Source organism: Pagrus pagrus (genome assembly GCF_965226575.1).
Source record: "Pagrus pagrus genome assembly, chromosome: 14".
Classification (NCBI taxonomy): Eukaryota; Metazoa; Chordata; class Actinopteri; order Spariformes; family Sparidae; genus Pagrus; species Pagrus pagrus.
The window spans coordinates 14,527,673-14,549,567 of NC_140198.1; the positions used below are offsets into that span (position 1 = coordinate 14,527,673).

At 39.9% G+C, this 21,895-nt stretch overlaps 2 protein-coding genes across 2 annotated transcripts in view; both read left to right on the forward strand.

The window, feature by feature from the left end:
* fgf11b (fibroblast growth factor 11b) overlaps positions 1–7,701 on the forward strand; it is a 39,362-nt gene extending 31,661 nt beyond the window's left edge. The window contains exon 5 of the mRNA XM_084372913.1: positions 95–7,701. Within this exon, the coding sequence (XP_084229039.1) occupies positions 95–231 (137 nt within the window). The 3' untranslated portion in view covers positions 232–7,701. The remainder of the gene's footprint in view (positions 1–94) is intronic.
* Positions 7,702–17,410: 9,709 nt separating this feature from the next.
* Positions 17,411–21,547, forward strand: cldn7b (claudin 7b). Its single transcript, XM_084374576.1, has 4 exons — positions 17,411–17,893; positions 20,012–20,176; positions 20,269–20,353; positions 20,546–21,547. Exons 1-4 carry the CDS (start codon positions 17,671–17,673, stop codon positions 20,694–20,696), a joined length of 624 nt encoding a protein of 207 aa, XP_084230702.1. The 5' UTR covers positions 17,411–17,670; the 3' UTR covers positions 20,697–21,547.
* The last annotated feature ends 348 nt before the right edge of the window (positions 21,548–21,895 follow it).

Genomic DNA, 21,895 nt, shown 5'->3' on the forward strand with positions numbered 1-21,895 from the left:
CAGTAGCAATTCACATTAAATCACAAAAACTCACAATAACGCACAATAAGTCACCTCCTTAATTTTTAACTAAGCTTCTGTCTTTGTCACACAGTTGCGATGTATAAGGAGCCATCGCTACACGAGCTCGCCAGCGAACCGGTGAGTCCTCCTCGGAAGACAGTGAAGACGTCAGACTCGCCGTCCCTGAAGAATGGACGGAAAGAAGCTCCCAAGGCCGATGCGTCATAGCACAGGAGACTGAGGGTGGGACAAAGGGCAGCAGTGACACTGGGAACACAGCCGCCCATTATGCACTGAGGGTGGTTGAGGGAATGGCCCTCACTGGCCGCCACATTCCTGAAGTGCACTATAAGATGCTGAGGGATAAAAGGGTCGGCAGTCCATCAGCAGCCAAGACGCCCTGAGAGAGAAGTCCCCCCCTCACCTGTCCCCACAGAAAGAAAGAAAGCCCAGGGCCTCAGCCAGAACTTCTACCAACTCCCCCTCCCGCTGTTTGTCTCTATCTCTGCCCCCCGAAGCACAGTCTCCTTAATTTCTCTGTCATGCTCAAGCTTCTCTGTCCAACTGACAATTCCGTCCTTTCTCACATGCCTACCCACCGTCTGCTCTATTGTACTGTATATTCACCACTCACGCATTTCCAGCGCTGACTCGGCATCATAATCCTCACCCGTGGCCCCCCCCCCCTCTTGAGCCCTAAAGTTGGTGACAGTGTGGCTCAGCCAGCTTTCCACCCACCATCTGCCGAGCAGCTAAGCTAATCACTGAGGTCAACTAAAGCTCAAAGTGAGATGAAACAGCTCAGAGAGGAACGATATCAGCAGGAATCCTGGGTCAGGGCAGGTCAGCTGAGCAAGAGAAGTGTTTGAGAAGGTGTGTGGACAAAATAACAGCTGCATTTAAAGGGGAGTCCATTCCATTGAAACTGATTTTTCTTATTTTGTTTTCTTTTGTTCTTGTGAATATTTCAACCGATCCTGTGATGAAGAATTGAGGCCCAGATACTGTATAAATGGGTGGCGATGATAAAAGTTGAAAAAATGATGGTGATCCTGATGCTTATGGTAAATGATAATGAAGATTGAAGAATTCCAGCAGAAGGGGCACAGCTAGAGTAAGCGTCACATGAAATACAATGAAATGAAACAACTATTCTTCCTGGGAAGACGAGCCATAAAATAGAGCGTTAAATACTGGAGTTTTACTTAAAAACGCCTGAGCAATATTTGTGTCAACAAGCCAGAAGATGATTCTCAGTGAAGATACGAAAAAAGTGTGTGTGAATGTTTGAGAGAGTGAGCGTCGCCCCAGATCCACTCCAGCCTCTCTTCTCTACCAGGTGACCACTTCTTATGTTGCACTAGCTCGTTAAAAAGGCTACAAATGAACAAGTGGGTCGCGTTTTAAACCCGAGGTGGATCTGAACTCAGTCACCTGAAAAGGGAGCTGTAGTGTGTACTTCACTCGGCATCTGCTGTCAGCATAAAGCCAGGTTTTGAAGCCAAACATCAAAGCCAGAGGAGCCTCTGAGCTGGAGCACTTGTTATTCTGAGGATGTCTGGCAGCTTATCCACTCGCTAGCTTTATCAAATCACCTTGGAAGAATCACCCTCAAAAATGTAGTTGTCTGAGTGAGTGTCTTGATTTGATTGGGTTTTAACCCCTGTGTGTGGACATCTTCTGTGGTATGGATGCACTGTTAGAGTCTCTGTGTGAATGAGTCCCCCTACAAAGGATAGATAGAGACGATGTGGGTAACCGCTACCATGTCCTTCAGACAAGACATGACATTGTGTCTGTGAAGAGGTGATACTTGGGGGAACGTCTGCCTCGCGTAACTTAAAAGAGCAGGGAGCGGGATCTTTGGGCAGTCTAATGGGGCTGAACCCACAGAAGGGACTACATTCATTTAGTATGTGTATGTGAAACTAATGTTTTTAGAAGAATTATGCAATGACCTTATAGAAATTGAGACTTCTGCATCCCAATCATCGAGATGAATTTCGGCAATGTACGTTTTTGCAAACCACTGATATGTTGGAACTTGACATTTCTTTATGTAACACTTATTCTCTGGTTAGGTTTAGGCACAAAACCCATTTGGTTAGGGTTAGGAAAAGATCATGTTTAAGCTTAAACATACCTGGTTAGGGTTAGCTGGAAATGTCCCAACTTTTCATCAAAAACATTAGGTTTTGTTGCCATTAACAAGGCTGCAAAATGTCCCTTTCTTCACGTTTTTCTTCAGCTGTTCTATCCGATAAAGGTACAAAAAGACCCCACTACTCCCACAGCTGTAACTCCACCACCACCTCACCATCAGGATCTCTAACTCCTGACATGAAAGTCAGCTCATATACATGTAATGTGAACACGATTTGAGACACACTGTAAAATTATCGATATGGTAGGTATTACACATACAAGTGCGAACGTATCAGTGGTTTGCAAAATGTAAAATGCCAATATTTTATTCTTGCCGCTGGGCTGGGAGTCTAAACGGGAGCTGTCAGGGTATTGGCTGTAGTCATGTCAATGATCGCTGCTGCAGAGAGCTGTCTGCTCTGGTAACGCACTGAGTGAAAAAAATGTCACCACAAAGCGAATGAGCACCAACAAAATCAGACAGCAGTGAGTCCCTCGCCGTGTCAGGAAACGCAACGCCGAGAGAGGTGGAAGGCAAACTGTAAAAAATGCTCATTATATGGTCGCTAAAAATCACAGATAATCTCCGAGAGGTTCAAAGCGCCGGGATGGTGTCTAATTTTAATGGTAGCATAATGTGCAGGAGGGTAACAGAATGTGAAGCAGAGGCTGAATGAATGTGCTGCATTGAGGGTGAGAGTAAGTCTGAAATAGGGTGATGAATTGTAAAGAGGTCAGTGCGTGGAGGCAGTTATTTAGAAAGAGTGAAGGATTAGCAGGTGTATTCTTGAGGAATGTTGATAAGGAATTTCTGCAGCAAACTAAGCAAAATTCTTGGCAGGGTTTTATGCGGCATGTGGATATGATAATTAATGTAAGACAAAGAGGCATGTAAGGAACTGTGCGCTATTTATGACAGGGGGTCTATGGAGGAAATTACTTGGAGGGCTTTGCATTTTTTTCATTAAGTCTTTAATTTTCTGGGCTTTCCCAGGGGGGGGTATCATTCAGTTCAAATTTGGATATTTTGTCCTTGTAGCAGATTTTGCCTACAAATGTCTATTTTTTACTTTAAGAGCCGATGTTCCCTCTCTCTGGTGAATTTTGGTGCAGCCTAGTATGGTTTCCAACTGCGAGTTACCATCTTCTACTGTATATCAAAGTGTGTGCACAGCAGGTAGTACACAGTGCTGTGGGCTTATTTTAGCTGTAATACAGTGTTCAATATTTGTGCATTCCATCTGGGAGCTTGTTCATGCCAGTTCACATTTCAAAGTTGATCCGAAGTCCGTTCTTTTACAGGAAAGCACTTGGAGGTGCGAAACAGTCAGTGACTGACAGCAAGCGAACCCTGCGTGCCAAGTTGAGAAATAATGGCATTTCTTTTCTTACTTTTTCTTACTTTCCTTACCTATTAATCTGCCAAATATTATTGTTTACCACAGCCCAAACGGACATCTTCAGATGTTTGAAATCATCACATGCCTGATGCTGAAACCAACAATTTTTGGGTTAGGGTTATCCATCGACTAATTCGTGCAAAACTACTTTAAAGTTACACTTAAGCACACAGAAAAGTAACAAAACTTGTAGAATCAACCCTCAGCTTGGCTTAAATGTGACTTTATAGCGTTAAACATCATACAGACCCACATCCTCCATAGATTTCTCTCTCAAAAAGCACCCAGTCCTTAATATTGTAATACTGAAGAACGCCATAGTAAGTTGTCCGACCGTGATACTGTAAGTAGACAGAAAAGACCAGTGAATGTTGTCTGAAAGTCGTCTGATGTTGAATGTGAAGTGAAGAACGAAGCAGAATGTAAGCCAGGAAGATCTGTACAGAAGCGTGCGTTTTGACGATGAATGTAAAATGAAGGACGTCGACAGGGTCAGAGACATGTAAGTGCAATGAAAGCAACAGAAGGTAGGAGTCTGGTTGTGCAGCTTGTAAGTGTAACTAGTTCTGTTCTTGAATGTAAAACGTTCTGGAAGAAAAAGGTTGATACAAAAAAAGAAAAGAAAAAAAGCTAACCATAGAGTAGTAGAGGTATTAAGAGGATCTTTGTCATTGTAGTTTAAAGAAGTCAGACAGTGGTCTGTTTTGTCCATTGACATTACATTTATAGTGCAAAGCGAGGTGGTAACATGGAGAAGGAAAATACGGATATAGTTTGTGTGCCCACGCATGAGAGATTTAAAGTGGTAATCCCTTTCCTACACACATCTCCTAAACCACAGCCCTCAGTATCTACAGCCCATTAACTTTCTTTTCAACACTATGTTGCCTGTGTAGGTGTATACTTACAGTGTTTTTAAGGTCTGCCTTTCTGTATGTGTGTGTGTTTGTGTGTTATTGTGTGCCTGTGTGTGTGTGTGTGTGTGTGTGTGTGTGTGTGCAAGCATCTCTGATTAAGAGTAAGGTAAGACAAGACAGAGAGGCAAGGAGAAAAAGAAAAGGGCATGAGATTGAAACAGTGATCGATAGACTCAATAAAACACAAACAGCGAAGAACATCCACCCTGCGATGGGTGCAAAAATTCCCCCAAGGTCTGCCGGAGACAGCAAAATCCATTTGTTCATAATGAACTCAGAGGACTGTTGTTTGATTTCTACCTGTAACCCAACAAAGAGTCCAGTTGGAGGAAGTCGTTTTTCCTCTGGCCCTTTCCTCTTGTTTCAAACAGTGTGAGCATCAACAGCCACACTGTCCTTTTGCTAAAGGTAGCACAGGTACATAACACAAACCACATCCCTAAACTTGGCCTACTGAAATATCACTGGAGAACCGGAAGCACGTTGCACCTTACAACCACTGGGCATAGCTTGAAACATTTCAAAGGTAACTCGCTGTCTTTGGAGGGTTTGAGATTATAGCAAACAGGGAATCCCTCGACTTTATCAGAGCCAGTGGGAATAACAGGCAATAATGATATTAAAACTGCAGCTAAAACATCACCAGTGTTTGAGCAGTGCAGCAGAGGTTTAATGCTTCCGTTGCATTGCACAAAAAACTACCAACATCCAGGGAAACCACATCAACATTTGATTGATTCCAGGTGTATTATCAAGGACCAGCAAGGCATTTTAATGACAGTAATACTGTAACAATACCACTTCTGTTAGCCTAAATTAATGTGTGCAACATGAGACCGTTCATCTTTTGATTTTAAGATCTGCCTGAAAATCTGTATTTAGGATTTTGTTACGTTTTGTTTAAGCATTGGACTGCAGATAACTAATATTTTCATCGCAGAGTAATCTGTGGATTATCTTCTCGATTCATGGATTTGCTATTTTGTGTATAAAATGTCAAAAGCCCAAGATGACTCCCTCAAATGTCTTGTTCGTCTACAACCCAAAAATGACAGAGGAGTAAAGAAACTAGAAAATATTCACATTTAAGAAGCCAGAATGAGAGAATTTTGACATTTCTTTCATAAAAAACTACCCTAACCGATTTAATTATTATCAAAACAGTGGTCAATTAATTTAATAGTTGACAACTGTTGTCTTTTTAATCAAAGTGTTTAAAATGGAGAAATTTCAAATGATGCTCTGGTCCTTTTGTGAATTACCACAAAATCAAGAGAGTGATCCAACTTCATATCAGATGCTCGTGATCAAACAAAACCTCATCGCTGTCCAAAATCACAGTTCGCTCCAGTGGTATAATATAACATGCTGCTCTTCTTTGCAGCCCGTGTCAGTATTTTGTTCCAAGTACTGCTGTGCCAACGTGTTGCATATTAGTCGGCACAACGTGCTGTGCCGGCCAACATGCATACTGAAATGTGCACCGTGCAGTTTGTCAATTTGTGGGGAAAATCTGTGTATAACTGGCTCCCTCTAATGGAAGCATGTGGTTGCTAAAAGGTAATGTTGCTAATGAGGGCTGCAAAGAAACGCTGTCTGGTTTGTAGGCAGAAATTCTAATCATCAATCCAATCACACTTGAAGCTGATTAACTGTGCTGAGATGCAATGCCCACATTTTCACATATAACTTAACAGTGTACCGCTTTATTGTTTGAATTCCTACAGTTTCTTAAGAGGTTCAGTTGTTTACATCATGCTGTGATTTGTGGGTAACGCATGCCAAATGGCTTCCAAATGTAGTTGTGACTCCTTGTTATACTTTATGTGCAACACGTAAAAGTGCAGCAACTTTTTTCACTTGATTGGTGCTTTCCTATTGAATTATTTTATGTATCACAACCAAAATTCCAACATGATAATATTTCGTATTGGATCATTCTTCTGAATTTTATCCAGTAAATATGTAACAATAAATTGAATAAACAAAAAAAAAAAACAGTCCTTAAATTATAATACAATATGGTGTGCCACACTCACTTTTCTCATGTACTAAATATTGAAAGGATGAAACTTCGGGAAGGTTGAGTCTCAGCTGCAACACTGTGTTTGATTATTCCAAATCCAATATGAAGCATCACAACCCAGAAGCCATTTATTTTGTAGTTTATAGAGTATTTTTGCTGCTGCAGCATCATTTCTTTTCTGTTCAAGTGGGTGGCCTCTTTGAGGAATGCTAAAAATGTGAAGGATGTAAAATGTCTCCCTTGATCTCTCGACAACGAAGCAGCAAGCCACCAGACAACAAAACCCGTCTGGACGGCCGAAATGTAGGGAATGCTGCCAGTTTACATGTATGTTACTGTCAATACTACAAATAGTGTATCTGATGTGCTATGTCAGGTTGATTTTTTTTTTCAGATATGTACTTAAATAGTCAGTGTTGATGATTTTGTTTATTGTCTTTCAGTTGTTCTATCTTGTCATGTTTCCTTTCTAATGCAAACTCCTCGTGCGGAGGAAGAATTGTTGTTGCTCTCCGAATGTTCCTCCTTACTCGATGTGTTTTTGTCTTTTGGTCTGCACTGCTGTATCCACACTGATGTGTCCCCCCGAGTGAACTTCACCCAAACTGAATCCCAGTGTGCGACTGAGTTGTGTGTTTGTGAAAGATGCAGCGTATTCAAGTGAAAACAGCGGGACAACAGCTCCTAAAGCCAACATGTGTCCTGTCATACACAGCAATGACCTTGCTGGTCTCAGAGTTACGGTCACGCAAGTCTTCCAGAAAGTTCCCACAACCTCTCGCTCTCTCTCCTACTCTCATTGGTTTAACTCCAATCTTCTTGTCTTCCGAAAAACTGACAAAAAAAAAAAATTAAAAAGGACCAAAAAAAAAAAGCCATAAATAAAAATGGGCCTTGGCACCGATGAGCCACAGAGAAGAAGGCCTGCATCCTCAAGCACCTCCCGAGTGTTAGCAGGGATTTGGACTCCTTACAATAAGAGCCAAAGCAAGTGGCAGCGAGGTACTGGCTTTTTTGACCACTTCAGGAAGCAGCAAACAGGGAAAGACCAGCAATATGCAACGAGAACTACCAGCCTGCACGCAAAGAAAGGAAACAAAGTCAACAAACTACAATCAGGATTAGCAGGACTACAAAGGGAACCAGTGGTCTGCAATAATAACTGCTACTTGTCTTGACTGACGTGGGAATTTTTTTTGCAAAGCATGCATACGTCGCATGGCTCATTTGGGATGACTCCCTCTCAGTATCTAGAGACACAAGCCCTCGATTCACCCTCTCTCCATGTGTGTCATCAGACCTGTGTACATTTCTACAATAACTCCTACATGGATTGAAAGGAGATGTCTTATTATGGAATATTATTCAATAAAATAACATATATTTGTATGATTGTAAGCAAGTGCCCTTTGGTGTGTTGTCTTCTTTTTCCCCTTGTCCTTTAGAGTCTCTGATACTGTATTAGTAAAGGATGGACCGATGTGATTTTTGATTTCTAATCGACTGATAACCTTTATGTGGAACTGACCTGTATTTGCATACATACTTCCACTGCACTACATTGTGGAGGTAAATATCCACTAGATTTATTTGACAACTTTAGTTACTAGTTACTTTGCAGATTTAGATTACCAATACAAAATAAAATAAATTATTCTAAACAATCATACCTACCTTTACCAGTGGCAACATTCAAGTGATGAACACATTAATGCATCAACAATTATTACCGACTACAAACAGAGAGGCGGTTGCAGCAGTCACAGCAGTGCATTTTTTCCTCATTTCATTTATTTAATTGGCAATTGACTAAAAAAACTATTCTGATGATCAGAAAAATGCTGAATATCAGATCCAGTAATCAGCCAGGTTGATAATCAGAGCATTAGTTTCCTCTTGAATCAAGGTGCTGCAAGTTATTTGCATATTTTTCTTCCCTTTTTGAGGTGTAGGATTTAATAAATGAGTAGTCTCGATATAATTAAAAAATATTTTTAAGTATGATTACTTCTAGAAAGTAAGTCAGTGTTTTTTTAAAATAAGTGGAGGCCCCTGCTGAGACAGGTGACAGGTGGTGGCTCCACAGGTCCCAGCCGGGCAGGCTGATCCAGCTGACCTCACCTGCCCTGATGCTCTTTTTTTTCTTTCTGTGTGTGAGGAATCGTAGTCAAATAAGCTGTGCCTTTTCATGTGAGCAGTTTTAATAGTGGGTTTAGCAGTGCTGGTTTTGAGATGTTTTGACTGCAGCAGCCAACAGAAAGGTTGGCTATCTGGAGTGCATACATCTCCATAAATTCTTCCAGTCACTTGGACATCTAAGTCAATAATCATGTTCAAACAAAGTCAAACTTACAACTCAAATGCTGTGTTACAAATGTTCTTTAAAAAAAAGTTTAAATTACATTTACTACTCCGTTGATATGCTGCTCCCCTTTGTTTGGCGTATGAATTCGACATGTGCTCATTTCTTACATATTGCACCTTTAACACTAACACAAAAGCTAATTTCTTAGGATTGTCTATTATCACATGAAGCTTTTACTACTGATAATAATACAATAAAACCAATCAATCAATCCACTTTGTCCAATGTAAACCTTGGAATGGCCTACAGTACTTTACAGTACTTTAGCACACAGCTAACATTACAGCAGAAACACAAAAACTGCAGCTTTTCTAATGTTAGCTTCATCTCTCTGTACACACACACACACACAGTGGATGCCCTACGACACTCAACACTAGCAGCCTGTATGAAATTCATACCGTGTTTTAACAAGCAGACTATTAAGTTATCTGCCAAGGTGACACATCAGTGTGGGCTTTTTGTGCTAAATAGGCAAATGATCGACTCGTCATCAAGCTCTGCTGAGGCCTGATAACGAGCCATTCGTTTGAATCAGGTGTGTTGGGCAGGGAAACAGGATCAGGATTGAAAAACAAAACTGGGCAAGCTATTCCCACCTATCACTGCTGCTGTCGGCGTCAAGCATTTCACAGTCCCACCTTGCTGTACTAAATATGCAATATACACAACAAAGTCAGTGCCGGCGCTCCAACATTGTAAACAGGGGCGAAATGAACAATTTGGTAGTTATTCAGTTCTACCAAAGCCGGACTTGCAGTTTCCCTCTGCTTCCAGTCTTTAAGCCAAGTTAGACTAAACACATCCTTATCTCTGTACTGAAGGCAATCATTTGTAATGATTATCATTATGTCATGTCATGTCCAATTAATATGGGCTGATGGGCTTTTTAGTCATGCTGCCTACTGGCAGTTATCAGCCCCAGAGGGGGATCCCCTCCTGTGAGGATTCTTCCATTTTCCCCCCCATTAACATGCTAAAAACCATGGAGATGATGGAAGACAGCTGCATCATCACACTCAACAGCACCGTGTGAGCTCGGGAATCATACAGGTGTCTGGGATCTATGATTGGACTAATGGGATGTGAGACACCAGCAGCTCTTGGTCTGTTCTCTTTGGGCCCATCGCAGTCTGAGTTGGCCACCGAGGAGGAAAAGAACAGACTATAATAGACAGTCATGAGAAGAAGATCTGCAGAGGAGGTTATTGGTGTTGACCTGCCCCCAAGTGTTCTGCAGTACCCTATTACACATTATTGTGTAATACTTGTGCAATAAAATTAATGTTTGAACAGATTATTGTTTTTCCCCTCCTCACCGGTGTATTTATGTGTAGTGAGTGCAGTGTATACTGTCAGTATTTGTGAAAACAGTGGGGCTTTTATTGTAGAAGGTTTTCAAGTGTCATGCAGAGACACTTTGTTTTGGTTCAATTTTCAATTTTTCTCTTGTCACAATGCTGTGTGTATGCTCTGAATAGGTTTAGGCACCAAAACCACTTGGTTAGGGTCAGAGAAGCGTCACGTTTGGCTGCCACAAACGCAGCTGCAGATCGCCCTGCGTTCTGATGTCCCAACTTCTTATCAAAAAATATCGACTCGAAATAGTCCCAATCCCGTGACTTGTCTGACTCTTGGTTAACAGGGCACATAAACCAAGCTTGCCTGTCTAGAGACAAATCTCACTATAACGCCTGTAGCTACAATAACTCTTGCTCCGTCATATTCAGTTTCTGTTGGTAATTGCACATGCTGTAATCTTATCTTAATTTTGTCATCCTTTATTAAAACTAGACTCAAATGTGTCTCATGACCTTTCACAAAAGCCGTACTGTCACTCCTCCTCACATCTCTCCTCTAGCTATCAGCCATGACAGTAAAGCTTTATAGTCGTAATAAAACCCTCTGAACACAAATACAGATAGGTCAGCTGTCACATATTTTCATGTTAAGCATGACGGAGTAACAGTGACAGCTCAACTTTACATTTGCAGCATATCCACCAAATGTAGCATGATGTATGAAAAAGTTCATGTAAATCTGCAGAACTGATTATAAGCTGAAATATGAATGTAGAAAAAAATATATATATATATCCAGCCCAGACACTATACAATATCATCTGGTTTTAGATTAACAAGCTAACATCTGTCTGATCTGCTGAAGACTCATCTGTCTTTTCAAAGAACCAGGCTTATTTAACCAAAATGTATCAGATGGATGAATAGCAGCAATTACTTCTAGTTCACTACCCAGAAGTCAATTAGACATTACAATCTCTCCGTGATAGCCGTGGTAAATGGATGATGGCTCATGTCCCACAGACTGGGATAATTAAGCTACAAGTCATCCTCCAGAACAAGCTGAAGTTGAGCAGCATCTGATCTGAGCAGATTATTGTGTGCCCTGGGCTGTCACTGACTTTCACAACGAGTTCCCCTTTGAGACGTAACCTCAGCCGGGGTCACCCAGCCCTCTTTCCTCCTCTGATCCTCCCTGTGCTTTACTGGGCCATCTAAAATCTCATGGAAGCATGACTCGTGCATTTATATAAGATTATTCTCAGTAAACCCACACAGAGATGAGCTGTCTGCGCTCAGACTGAATGGAGCTTTATATTTCTTAATGCAGCAAATAAGGATTAAGGCATTAAACCAAATATAGTTCTCACGATAGCTGGAGGAACCAATTACCCTCAGCCTGCGCATGTTTCCATTATAGGCCTCTACATGCTAAATTTGAACAAACGTGGGAAAATCACAACCTTGGAGGTTTTATGTGCATGTGTTGCATTTAATTATGTTTCTCAAGCACTGGCTGCCAATGTTCTTCAGACTACACACGCTTCAACTGTTTTTTCACCATTAATTATATATTCATTACAATCAAATGATAATATAATATGTTATATAATCGTTTATGTCAATAACGCGGGATGAGGTGGATGTACAACCAATGATTAAATGATGAACAAGGTCACCAGAAGTGCACATTATAGTGGGTAACAAATATGAAAATGATGCCTAACAAAAGCCATTCAATATTTCATCAAACAAAAGAAATTACAGAAACAAATGTCGACATTTATAACTCATCACTCGACTGATTGAACCTGGAACACCTCTATCTCAAATGTACCATACGCAAGAGCTAATCACCATAATTCATACTCCCAACACATAGGGACAGCATATCATCAGAGTAACTGCTAACTGATGCTAACTGTATTCTTTTTGTACAGCCATGACTGTCGCTACTGTTAGCTTATTAGCTCGGTTAGCTACGCAGCTAGCCAGACTACAAGGAGAGTGTTGGTGTTTATGCCACTGGTGCAGGAGCTTTGGACCACTGGCAGAAAGAGGTTTTTGTAGGCCTGGGGCTAGCTGGTTAGCATGTTAGCTTCAATGGATCTCTTCATCACAAAACAAAGATGCCAATTTTTCTGCTTAACTGCGATTTTAAGGTGCAATATGTAAGAATTGGCCACCTGTCAAATTCATACTTAAAACAAAGAGGAGGCAGCAAATTACCAGAGTAACCACTAACTGCTACTGACTGCACCTGCTGTTAGCTAGTTAGCTCAGTTAGCCATGCACCAAGGGATCCAGAGTGGAAGCTTTGGATTGGGGCTAGCAGGTTAGCATGCAAACTTTTATAGATACGTTGAAATGTCAAAACTGTTATTTCATCACATTCTGTTGATCATTTTATTTCATGTATGTTTTCATCTATAGGTCCTACATGTTGCCCCTTTAAGTGCATCATTTCAAGCATTTAACAGTTGCAGCTATAATCATGCCATTCTATACAAAAACAATGAAACTGCAAGGAATTAAATGTTTGTCAGTTTGGATATAATTCAAACACTTCTAACTGGAAGATCATTGTCGATTATGTCTCATAGCTGACAGTTTACATTTATAGTTTCTGACATGTGACAACAGTTTTATCCACCACTGTCTCTCAGAACTGCAGAAGAAAAGTATGTGTTCACTCTTCTCACGTGTCCATTTGCAATTACATTTATCAAATTTGCAAATGCAATAGAAATGGGCGAGAAAAAAGAACAGAAAAACACAATTGAATTAGGAAGGAAAAACTTTATTAATTCTCGTATACAGCGTTTGCTTCTTGTGGCCTTTTTTTTTAAATTAAAAGCTTGTATTTTTTTGTTATTTTTGTAACTCGTGAATTGATTTCTTTCTTATGTTGCTCCTGAACAAAAAACAAAAACAAAACAAAACCTGGGAACTATTGTATACCAATTGTACTAAATTGAGTGGTGTATTTTTTTATTCTATTCTTTTTTATTTGACGTAATCTGATATATTTCACTTCCCAGGTTGAAAATATGGAAAACATAAGGCTGCCCCAAATGCAGTCACATGATGTCCAGTTAAATCTTTATTCTTGAACATTGCAGCAGTCATACACTGTTGGTATAAGAGAATACTTAAAATATGTTCAGGTAAGTAAAGCTCACAAACACTTTATATATAAACCAACTGGTGATTCTTAAATAACCACAGGAATGCCTTGAGACCATGACAAATTTGAAGCTCAGAGTTCATTTGATCATTTCTGAAATTAAACTTTTTCCTCAAACACGGCTGTCTAGTTCTTTCATACAGAATTATACACATCATGTAAATATGGTGCTTTATTTACTGAGTAAGAGCTAAAATGGGCATGTGTTGTCAGCTTTTCTTTATATTCACATCAACCACCAGATGACAGTCTTGCGCCTCAAAGTTCTGTTTGTTTCATGAAACCTCATTTAACCTTTCCTCCTACAGCCTGCTCCCTGGAATGATGGTACAACATGCACACTGAGGGTAAACGGATTAGAGTGAGGCATTAGGGTAACATCAGTGCACATGTGTCAGATGGCGAGGTTAAATCCTAATTGGAAAACATCTGATCAGAGACAGAGAGAAAAAAAAAATTGGTTAACCACCAAAAAATTAGGACTCAGAATATCAAAGGAAAGTTTTTTTTTCAGGTAATAACTTATTTTGTTTAGTGAAATGTAACTTTAAGTTGTCATTTTCTAAGTGGTCCTTTGTTTTTAGAGGTTTAGTCAGCTCTAAGGTCAACAATACAGTGTAAGCCATAAAGTCAAACTTTAAAAATATTTTTTGTCATTGACTTGGGATTTATATGGAAAGGTACTGAGGGAGGAACAAAATAATGTGATCTATTTTCTAAGTCTGATCTTAATTGTTTTCTCTCTTGTGTTTATGACTCAAAAAACACATATGAAAAAAAGGTTTGCCAGGATGAACTTTCTAAGATCCTAGTTTATTTATTTACTTATTTATTTATTTGTTTGTTTATTTGTTTATTTTATCTTTACCAGGTGAAATCCTTTGTCAGACATTTGTTTTAACATTTCTCTTTCTTTCCCCTTACAAAACTTTCCCCAAAGTTTCCCAGATGAAAATGTTTTTTAGGAACATGACTGAAAAACCTTTATTCACCTTATTGTAAGACATAAACACAGGGAAGCATTAAATGTTTGCCTGTCAGGGCTTCTGTAAAAGAGCTTTGTGGATACAAAAACTGAGACAGCTGACCAAGAGTAGACACACCCTCTGAAGCACAACAAACACATCCAAATTGTTCCATTCAGTGTCATCTGTTTCTCTTCAGATGACTCATTTGACATGCTGAGAAAATTGTGACAAGATAAAAATATTTACTCCTCGCTCACCGTGCCTTACCTAGAGTATACGGTGATGACTCACAGAGTGGGTATCAATGTAAAAATTCTCAGTGTTGCGCAAGTATCGTAGTGCTTACGCAACCTGACAACCACTTTATATATATTTAGACATTTACGTGCCTGTGCCTGTTTAGATGTGCTTGTGCATGTAAATTGCTTGTTTAGATTTTTTCATTTCTTAAGAACTGCTTGGATACCACCAGCTGCTCAATAAAACCTGTTTGACTGGTGAGGCCACTGAACCAGGTCAAACTGTGACTGTGGAGCCGCTGTTACCGGTGCACAACATGACTGTACAAGACAAAATGAAGGCAAAAGCGAAATTGATTCTTACAGACACCGGTCAGTCAGGTAGTTTTCGCCATTAGACACGCATGTATGGTTTGTAACAAAGATGTGAGTGTGAACAACTCAGAGCAAAAAGTCATCTGAAAACTGTTCTCCCTCAGGGTGCAGTGCTCTGAAAACAAAACTCAGTGTCTCTGCCTCCTGGATTACTACTCAGAGCTCCACCTTTCGAGGTGTTTACTATAGTAAAGGATCAAGGGAAGTGTTTTTCTTTTAAATAGTTGTATTACTATTCACGCTGACATAATATACATAAAGATAGGATATGAACTTAAGGGAAAAGATTTGTTTATAATTATTTACAGGAAAGACAAAAAAGAAGTTCTGTTTTTTTCCATTGTCTAACACACCAGCCCAGAAGAGCATCTAAAGGGGAAGTGAGGGTTACAGATAATTATCATGAGCCGGAGCTGACAAACCCAATCTGTTTACCAGTGAGATGTATTGGAATGAGCCATGATAAAGGACAATGTGTGTTTACATTTTGAGTCTCACACTAGACTCAGTACAGTATCAGGCATCGATGACTCATACTCTGCTTTCCAAGCCGCAGTGTACAGAGAGCCATTTAATGTCTCCTGTAACTCAGGCAGGCACATGGCAGCCCCCCACACACAAGTACATGCTGAATATAAAAACTACAATGGCAACAAAATGATATATGGTATATAAGATTGTGATATCAGACTAGTGTTTAATTTTAGAATCCGCTTTGGGCTTTGAATAGACAGACATACACATGTAAACATGATATGGGATATTTGCATGAAACGTGTAAATCAAGATGAAGACAAAATACATAGTAACCACTTTTTTTCTTTTACAGGAAGTTATACTTGACTAAAGGCAACCATGTAAATCATGTGTCTGACAAGAAGTTAATGATCAAAATGGCTTCCTTATTTCCATAAAAAGTCAGATCCCTTCTGGTACCCTGGCTCACGTCTCCTAGCTGCCATGTTCAGGTGATGATTGTTCAGTTAAAACCTTTAAAGTTTATGTGAGGTTAAACCTCCCCGAACTCTGCAGTTCAAATGAGTACAACAACTTACTCACAGATATGTTTATGAAATTCATATTGTCCTGAAAATAGATGGTGAAATGTCTTGTGATACACAGCCTTATTTGTTTCATATTAATACTATTTCAGTTGTATGGAACTTAATTTTTCACTCAACTTCCACTTACAACTTCAACTTCCCATTTTGACACTCATATTGTTAAGCCCTTCACAGACTGTAGGCCGGTGTAGTGGCTTCATGTCTTGGCTTTAATACAAAGTTTCGGAAACATCTCCTTTTTGCTTTACCTATTCATGAAAAAAGTGTACAACAAACATTAAGGATAATTACGAATGCAAGAAGTCAACTTAAACATCAGGCTTGAGTTCTGATCTAATCTATTAGCCCAAAATGTATGGTACTGTGCTGTCTTGTAGCCATTTCTCATTATAATTATTTTAAATGTAAAATATTATGACAGTATTGCTTAATAGAGCTGCTATGATTGATTAATCAACTAGTCTACCAAAAGGAAATTAGTCGCCGACTATTTTGACAATCGATTAATAAAATTTAAAACTTTTCCTGGTTCCAGCTTCTTAAATGTGAGGATTTGCTGCCTTTCTTTGGGTTTTGGACTGTTGGTAACTGAAAGATTAATCAATTGAGTGTGAAAATAATCAACAGATTCATCAGAAATTAAAATAATCATTAGTTGCAGCCCTATTATTTATTTATATATACATAAACAAATATATAATTGATCAGTAAACAGAAAAGGAATATGGAATTAGGCCTACATAATAACTAGAAAGTAAAAAAACAACAACAATAACTTCAGAAAGAAATGTGCAGTCTACAATCTAATAATGTAAAGTAAATAAAGTAGTACTGTATACACAAATGCATGACATATTAAAAAGAAAAAAAGGTTGATTACCAATGTTTTAAAAATCATGAATAGTGAATAAGATTGTGGCAGAGAGAGATTACAATGATCAGCTGTTGCTGAATGTCTTGTGGTTTTGAATCCTCCTGTGTTTTATCTGCTTACCAAGCCTCTCCTGTGGTTAAACATCCAGGAATATGACAAATGCTGACTCCCAAGGTCCACTTTTACTTTGTTTTTTAATCAAATAATATGACATTTAAAGATACTTATTGGTTTGTTATAAATGGGACATTTACAATATTAACCCCAGATGCTTTTTATGTATCATAATGTATTATAAACAACACAAACCAAATCATTATACACCAAATTAACTTCACATGATATTCTCAGATTTATCAAAAAATCACATGTCTATCTATCTGCAGCTCTCATGCTGAGATATATGACTTAATGGGGGTCTGTTCCTGCTCCCGGAAGTCCTGACATCATGAAACTTCAGGTGTTTGCCGCGACGCCTGATGAGTCGATACTGCGTGCGCGTCCCCGCCCACCTGCAACAGAAACCGCCTAGAAAAGCTCGCTCCCGCCGCTCCCTCCCCACTCAAGGTGCGGCTGAGGAACAGGTGCGTGAAGAATCACCGAGACACCTCATTTAGTGTCCCATCAGCGCTGTGTGCGAGCTCATTCTCAGAAAGCACAGGAAAACAAATATATAACAGCAAGAGGAGCTGACTTTACCAGCAACAAAGCAAACTTCAGCTAAAAAGCCTTCAGGTTGAGAGGAGTGGGATTTGGACGTCGTCTTTGTCGGTTCAAGAACAAAAGAAGAAGAAGAAGAAGAAGAAATGGCCAACAAGGGTCTGCAGATTTTGGGATTCGCCCTGGCCCTCCTGGGTTTAATTGGATTGATAATTGGCACAATTTTGCCCCAGTGGAAGATGTCTGCGTATGTCGGGGACAACATCATCACAGCTATAGCCATGTACGAGGGACTGTGGATGTCCTGCGCCTTCCAGAGCACAGGACAAATCCAGTGCAAAGTCTACGACTCAATCCTGCAGCTCAACAGTAAGTAACTCACAGCGTGTGTCGTCGAAGTTCTTGTTTTTTCCATTTTTTTAAGTCATATTTAATGAGGCCTGTTGGGTTGAGAGACCTTGAAAAGCTGTGATGCCTTTAATGTCTCACATTTGTTTCCTGCCGAATAAGTAGGCCCTTAAACATATCACATATGGGCCTATTTGTTAATTTCTTAAACGTTTATTTCTTGGTAATTAAACTGGTTTCAGTTAATTTAACTGACCTATAAAACGCGATGCGGGAAATGATGTAACAAAAAAAAGACATGCACCTGTTGGGAGAGCAAGAAGTAACTTCTCTCTCTTTCGGCCATTTTCTCACTTCTTGGCTGTTCCCAGAACCCCCCACCCCTCCGGCCTAACCGGTTTATGTCACTCATTAACCTCTCCCCAATGCAGGTATTTGGTTTAAGGCAAGCTGTGAGGCCTCACCTGAATTGTACAGCAGAGTAGTTTGATGTTTAACTGCCAGAATTAATTTAATTAACTAAAAAAACAAAAAAAAACCCAGGAGGGAGTGTGTGCATGGCTTTTAGGCTTCTTGGACAATGATTAGCCCTTGTCCTCAGCATGGCTACCCCCCCTCTTCCTGCATGTGTGGAAAGGACCCAAGGTGTCGGACTTCCATTACACAGCATATGTAGTTACAGGTTAAACAACACCTGTATGACCCACTGTTTAGTCAACAGAACTGGATACCAACAGCCCCACAAACTGTTGGCCTGTGTAAGGCCTCAAATTAACTACTTTGCTAAGTTTCTGGCCCATAATTGTTGACTCTTTCACAAAAAAAGATTAAACGCACTATGAGCTTCACAATTACAATAGGCCCCACTTCCTGGGTATTGTATGTGGCAGTCAAGGGCCATTTGCCGTTCAGAGAAATGCAATAAAATGACGAGGTTACTCAATGTTCGAAAAAGAACGCCTAAAGCTAAATGAAGAAGTTGGAACAGTTGTTATGCTTCCTTGTCAGGAAAGTCCTTGCACTATATCTGTCTTTATGGCTCTTATCTCTTCTCATCAAGCAGTGGCTAAATGGGTCAATGGTGGCATGACGGTTGGATTCATTCACTGTGCATGTCTGGAAATCAACTGATTGATAGTCTGCCCTCAGGCACAAACTGCCAGAATGTCACACAGGGATATGTTTCCTATGAAGTCCCCTCCCTGTGTGTTTATCCTGACTCGCCTTATTCACTCAAAAGAGTTCACAAGCTGCAAGTTACTTGTTAACTTTGAGTTAAAAATTCACAAACCGGCCATTTCCTCCAAAATGGCTTATTTTCTTCCTTTTTATTTTTTCCTCCCTAGTTGCTTATCAAAACATCTGATTAAATATCTGCAGCACATTGTGCCTTATCGCCTCTTCAAACATGAACACAAACCAACTTTGATAAACATTGTGTGATTAAAGCTGTGGTTAGATATGGAGCAAGTAGACAAATAGTGGCTCATTATTCAGAAATACCTGCTCAAAAACCTGCTTACACACTTCAAGTTTAGGAACAATTGAGTCCTACTCTTAAGTCGAAGCCACATTGAGCATTGTTAACATTTTAAAGATGGTTGTTTCTTTTATAGGTAGCAGTTTGAAGCTACGAAATGTCCACCTGCTGAAAAGCGGGCTGTGTACACCTGAAAGTGGGAGTGCCTTTCTTTTTATAATGAAACTTGAAACCTGGTTAGACCTGTTTCTGACTTGCATGCAAGCACACAAGCCCACACACCTACTCCCCAACCCCCCTTTAGTTTTCCTTCAGGCTTCCGGTTGGAGCCAGTTTCTGTGGTGCGTTGTTATAGGGAGCGGCGATGAGCCACAGGAGACAGAGGCCACTGTGTTGTGCATGAACAGTGCTTGTTTACAGTGCTTTGTTTGTCTCAAATTTGTGACTTCTCAATGCTTAAAGCCAATATAAGTTTAGGCTTTTAATAGAAGTGTTATCACATAAATCATTCAAATATAAATAATGTTTTTTTTTTTGTGCCAAACTGGTGCAGCCTTTCAAGTTTTGCCACACCCTTTACCTGTATTTTTATTATTACAAGTATTTAAATACTTGTCACAATAACTGATGGATTAACCGTTTCTTGTCCTCTTACCCAGGTGCCCTCCAGGCAACCCGCGCCCTCATGATTGTCAGCATTATTGTAACGGTGGCAGGCCTGGGCGTAGCCTGCATGGGAATGAAGTGCACCAACTGTGGAGGAGATGACAAGACGCGCAAGTCTCGCATTGCAATGACCGGAGGCATTATTATCCTGATTGGATGTAAGACACCGCTTAAACTTGTTTTTGTTTACGATTGTCTGTTTCTTTTCCCCGAGACAGTCTCAGTGACGTTCTGCTTTGCTTTCCCACAGCTTTGTGCTCCATTATCGCCTGCTCTTGGTACGCACACGACATCATCCGGGCCTTCTACGACCCATTCACCCCCGTCAATACCAAGTAAGTACACGAGCAGAATACAATATCTCCAACACGTTAGATGTGCTTGTTTATTTAAGATACTGGATTTAAGCTCGTCCTGCCCTCCAGACATTTGCATGAGTCCAGCCGTTCTGTCAGTGCCGATGAATGTATCGTGCATGTTTGTTTTATGTTCTCTGCTCTGACCTACTGTAACTTCTCTTCCTGAAGGTATGAGTTTGGCTCCGCCATCTTCATCGCATGGGCTGGAGCTTTCCTGGCTGTAATTGGAGGTGGCATGCTGGCAGCATCCTGCCCAAGGGGGAAACCCTCGCCGAAGTACCCCATCTCTAGACCCCCCAGCAGCAAGGAATACGTTTGAACAGGACAGGAGTCGGTGTTAGAGGCTGAAGGAACACTTTGACATTCATGCTAGTCCTACTCCGAGACTGAGGCATTGAAAACATGTATCCCAGGAGACGATTCGTACCTGTTTTTATTATTTTTTTTATTGTATATTTTAGTTTCTTCAGGGCCCCACTATGATGTTACTGTAATATTATTTTACCAAATTAATTATTAAAGTTTTAAATAACAGCTGTTTACTTAAAGAGCTTGTTGACCTTGCCCTGGTGACACTACAGTCAGTGCCTACTGTTTTGTATACTGTGTTGTATACTATCCACGTAGTTGACACCTGTAAAGCACTATATGTCAAATGCTTCATGCTAACTTGTACAGTTGTGTTTGGGAAACAGTTTGAATGTACTGACTAGAAATCAGATATCACAATCACAGTGGACAAGTCTTGCATCACTTGTTACTGTGAAGCTGAAACCATATAGGTTAAACATCTGGCACCTGAGAAGAGATCTGTGTTCATTATTATCATGTATTTGTGCCTTATTTATAATAACGTGACAAAACCTTTGGACACTCCTCTGTTTTAATCAAGTGCCGGAATGAAATTGTACCTAAATCACCGCAAACTGATTCCTTAAGCTCCGATTGCCAATGATCTTGCTGACGTACATACAGCAGCAGCTGTTGATAGCTTTTGTATTTGTTTGACTTGTTCTGTAATAAGTTTGTGTGAATGGGCTTTGCTTATTGCTCCTGTTTTTAGTCTCAACAGCTGTCGCTGCACTCATCAAAGATTCATTTTTTAAAACTTTTTGAAGTTGTGACTTTGCAATGTTTGTATTGTATATAAAATAAAAGCATAAAATTGAATGTTTCTGGCTTGTGGAAATGCCTTTTATACAAAATCATTTTAGGATAATATTTACAAAGAACAAAACCCAGACTATTCAAACAGTTTAAATATTAAAAACATTTAAAAGAGCAGTGTTGTATACCATACTCAAAAGTCATACCTGAGTTAAAGTAAATATATTGTGCTAAAATTTTACAATATGTGTAAAAGTCTTGCTGAAGTAATACAACTACATGGAAAAGAAAATTCTAGGCTACCTATATTTCTATGGTGTCAACTGACTACTGGCCTAAATGAATTTTAAATGCATTACTTTGGCTGTGATTCAGCAGGCAATTGCAATGCAATTAGTTACAGTCCATCTC

What these genes read in the sequence shown, in the direction of transcription:
- cldn7b (XM_084374576.1), top strand. Translation starts at nt 17,671, where the DNA reads ATGGCCAACAAGGGTCTGCAGATTTTGGGATTCGCCCTGGCCCTCCTG. An exon ending in CTCAATCCTGCAGCTCAACA is followed by an intron (nt 17,894 to 20,011) that starts GTAAGTAACTCA and finishes CCTCTTACCCAG; the next exon opens with GTGCCCTCCAGGCAACCCGC. An exon ending in CATTATTATCCTGATTGGAT is followed by an intron (nt 20,177 to 20,268) that starts GTAAGACACCGC and finishes GCTTTCCCACAG; the next exon opens with CTTTGTGCTCCATTATCGCC.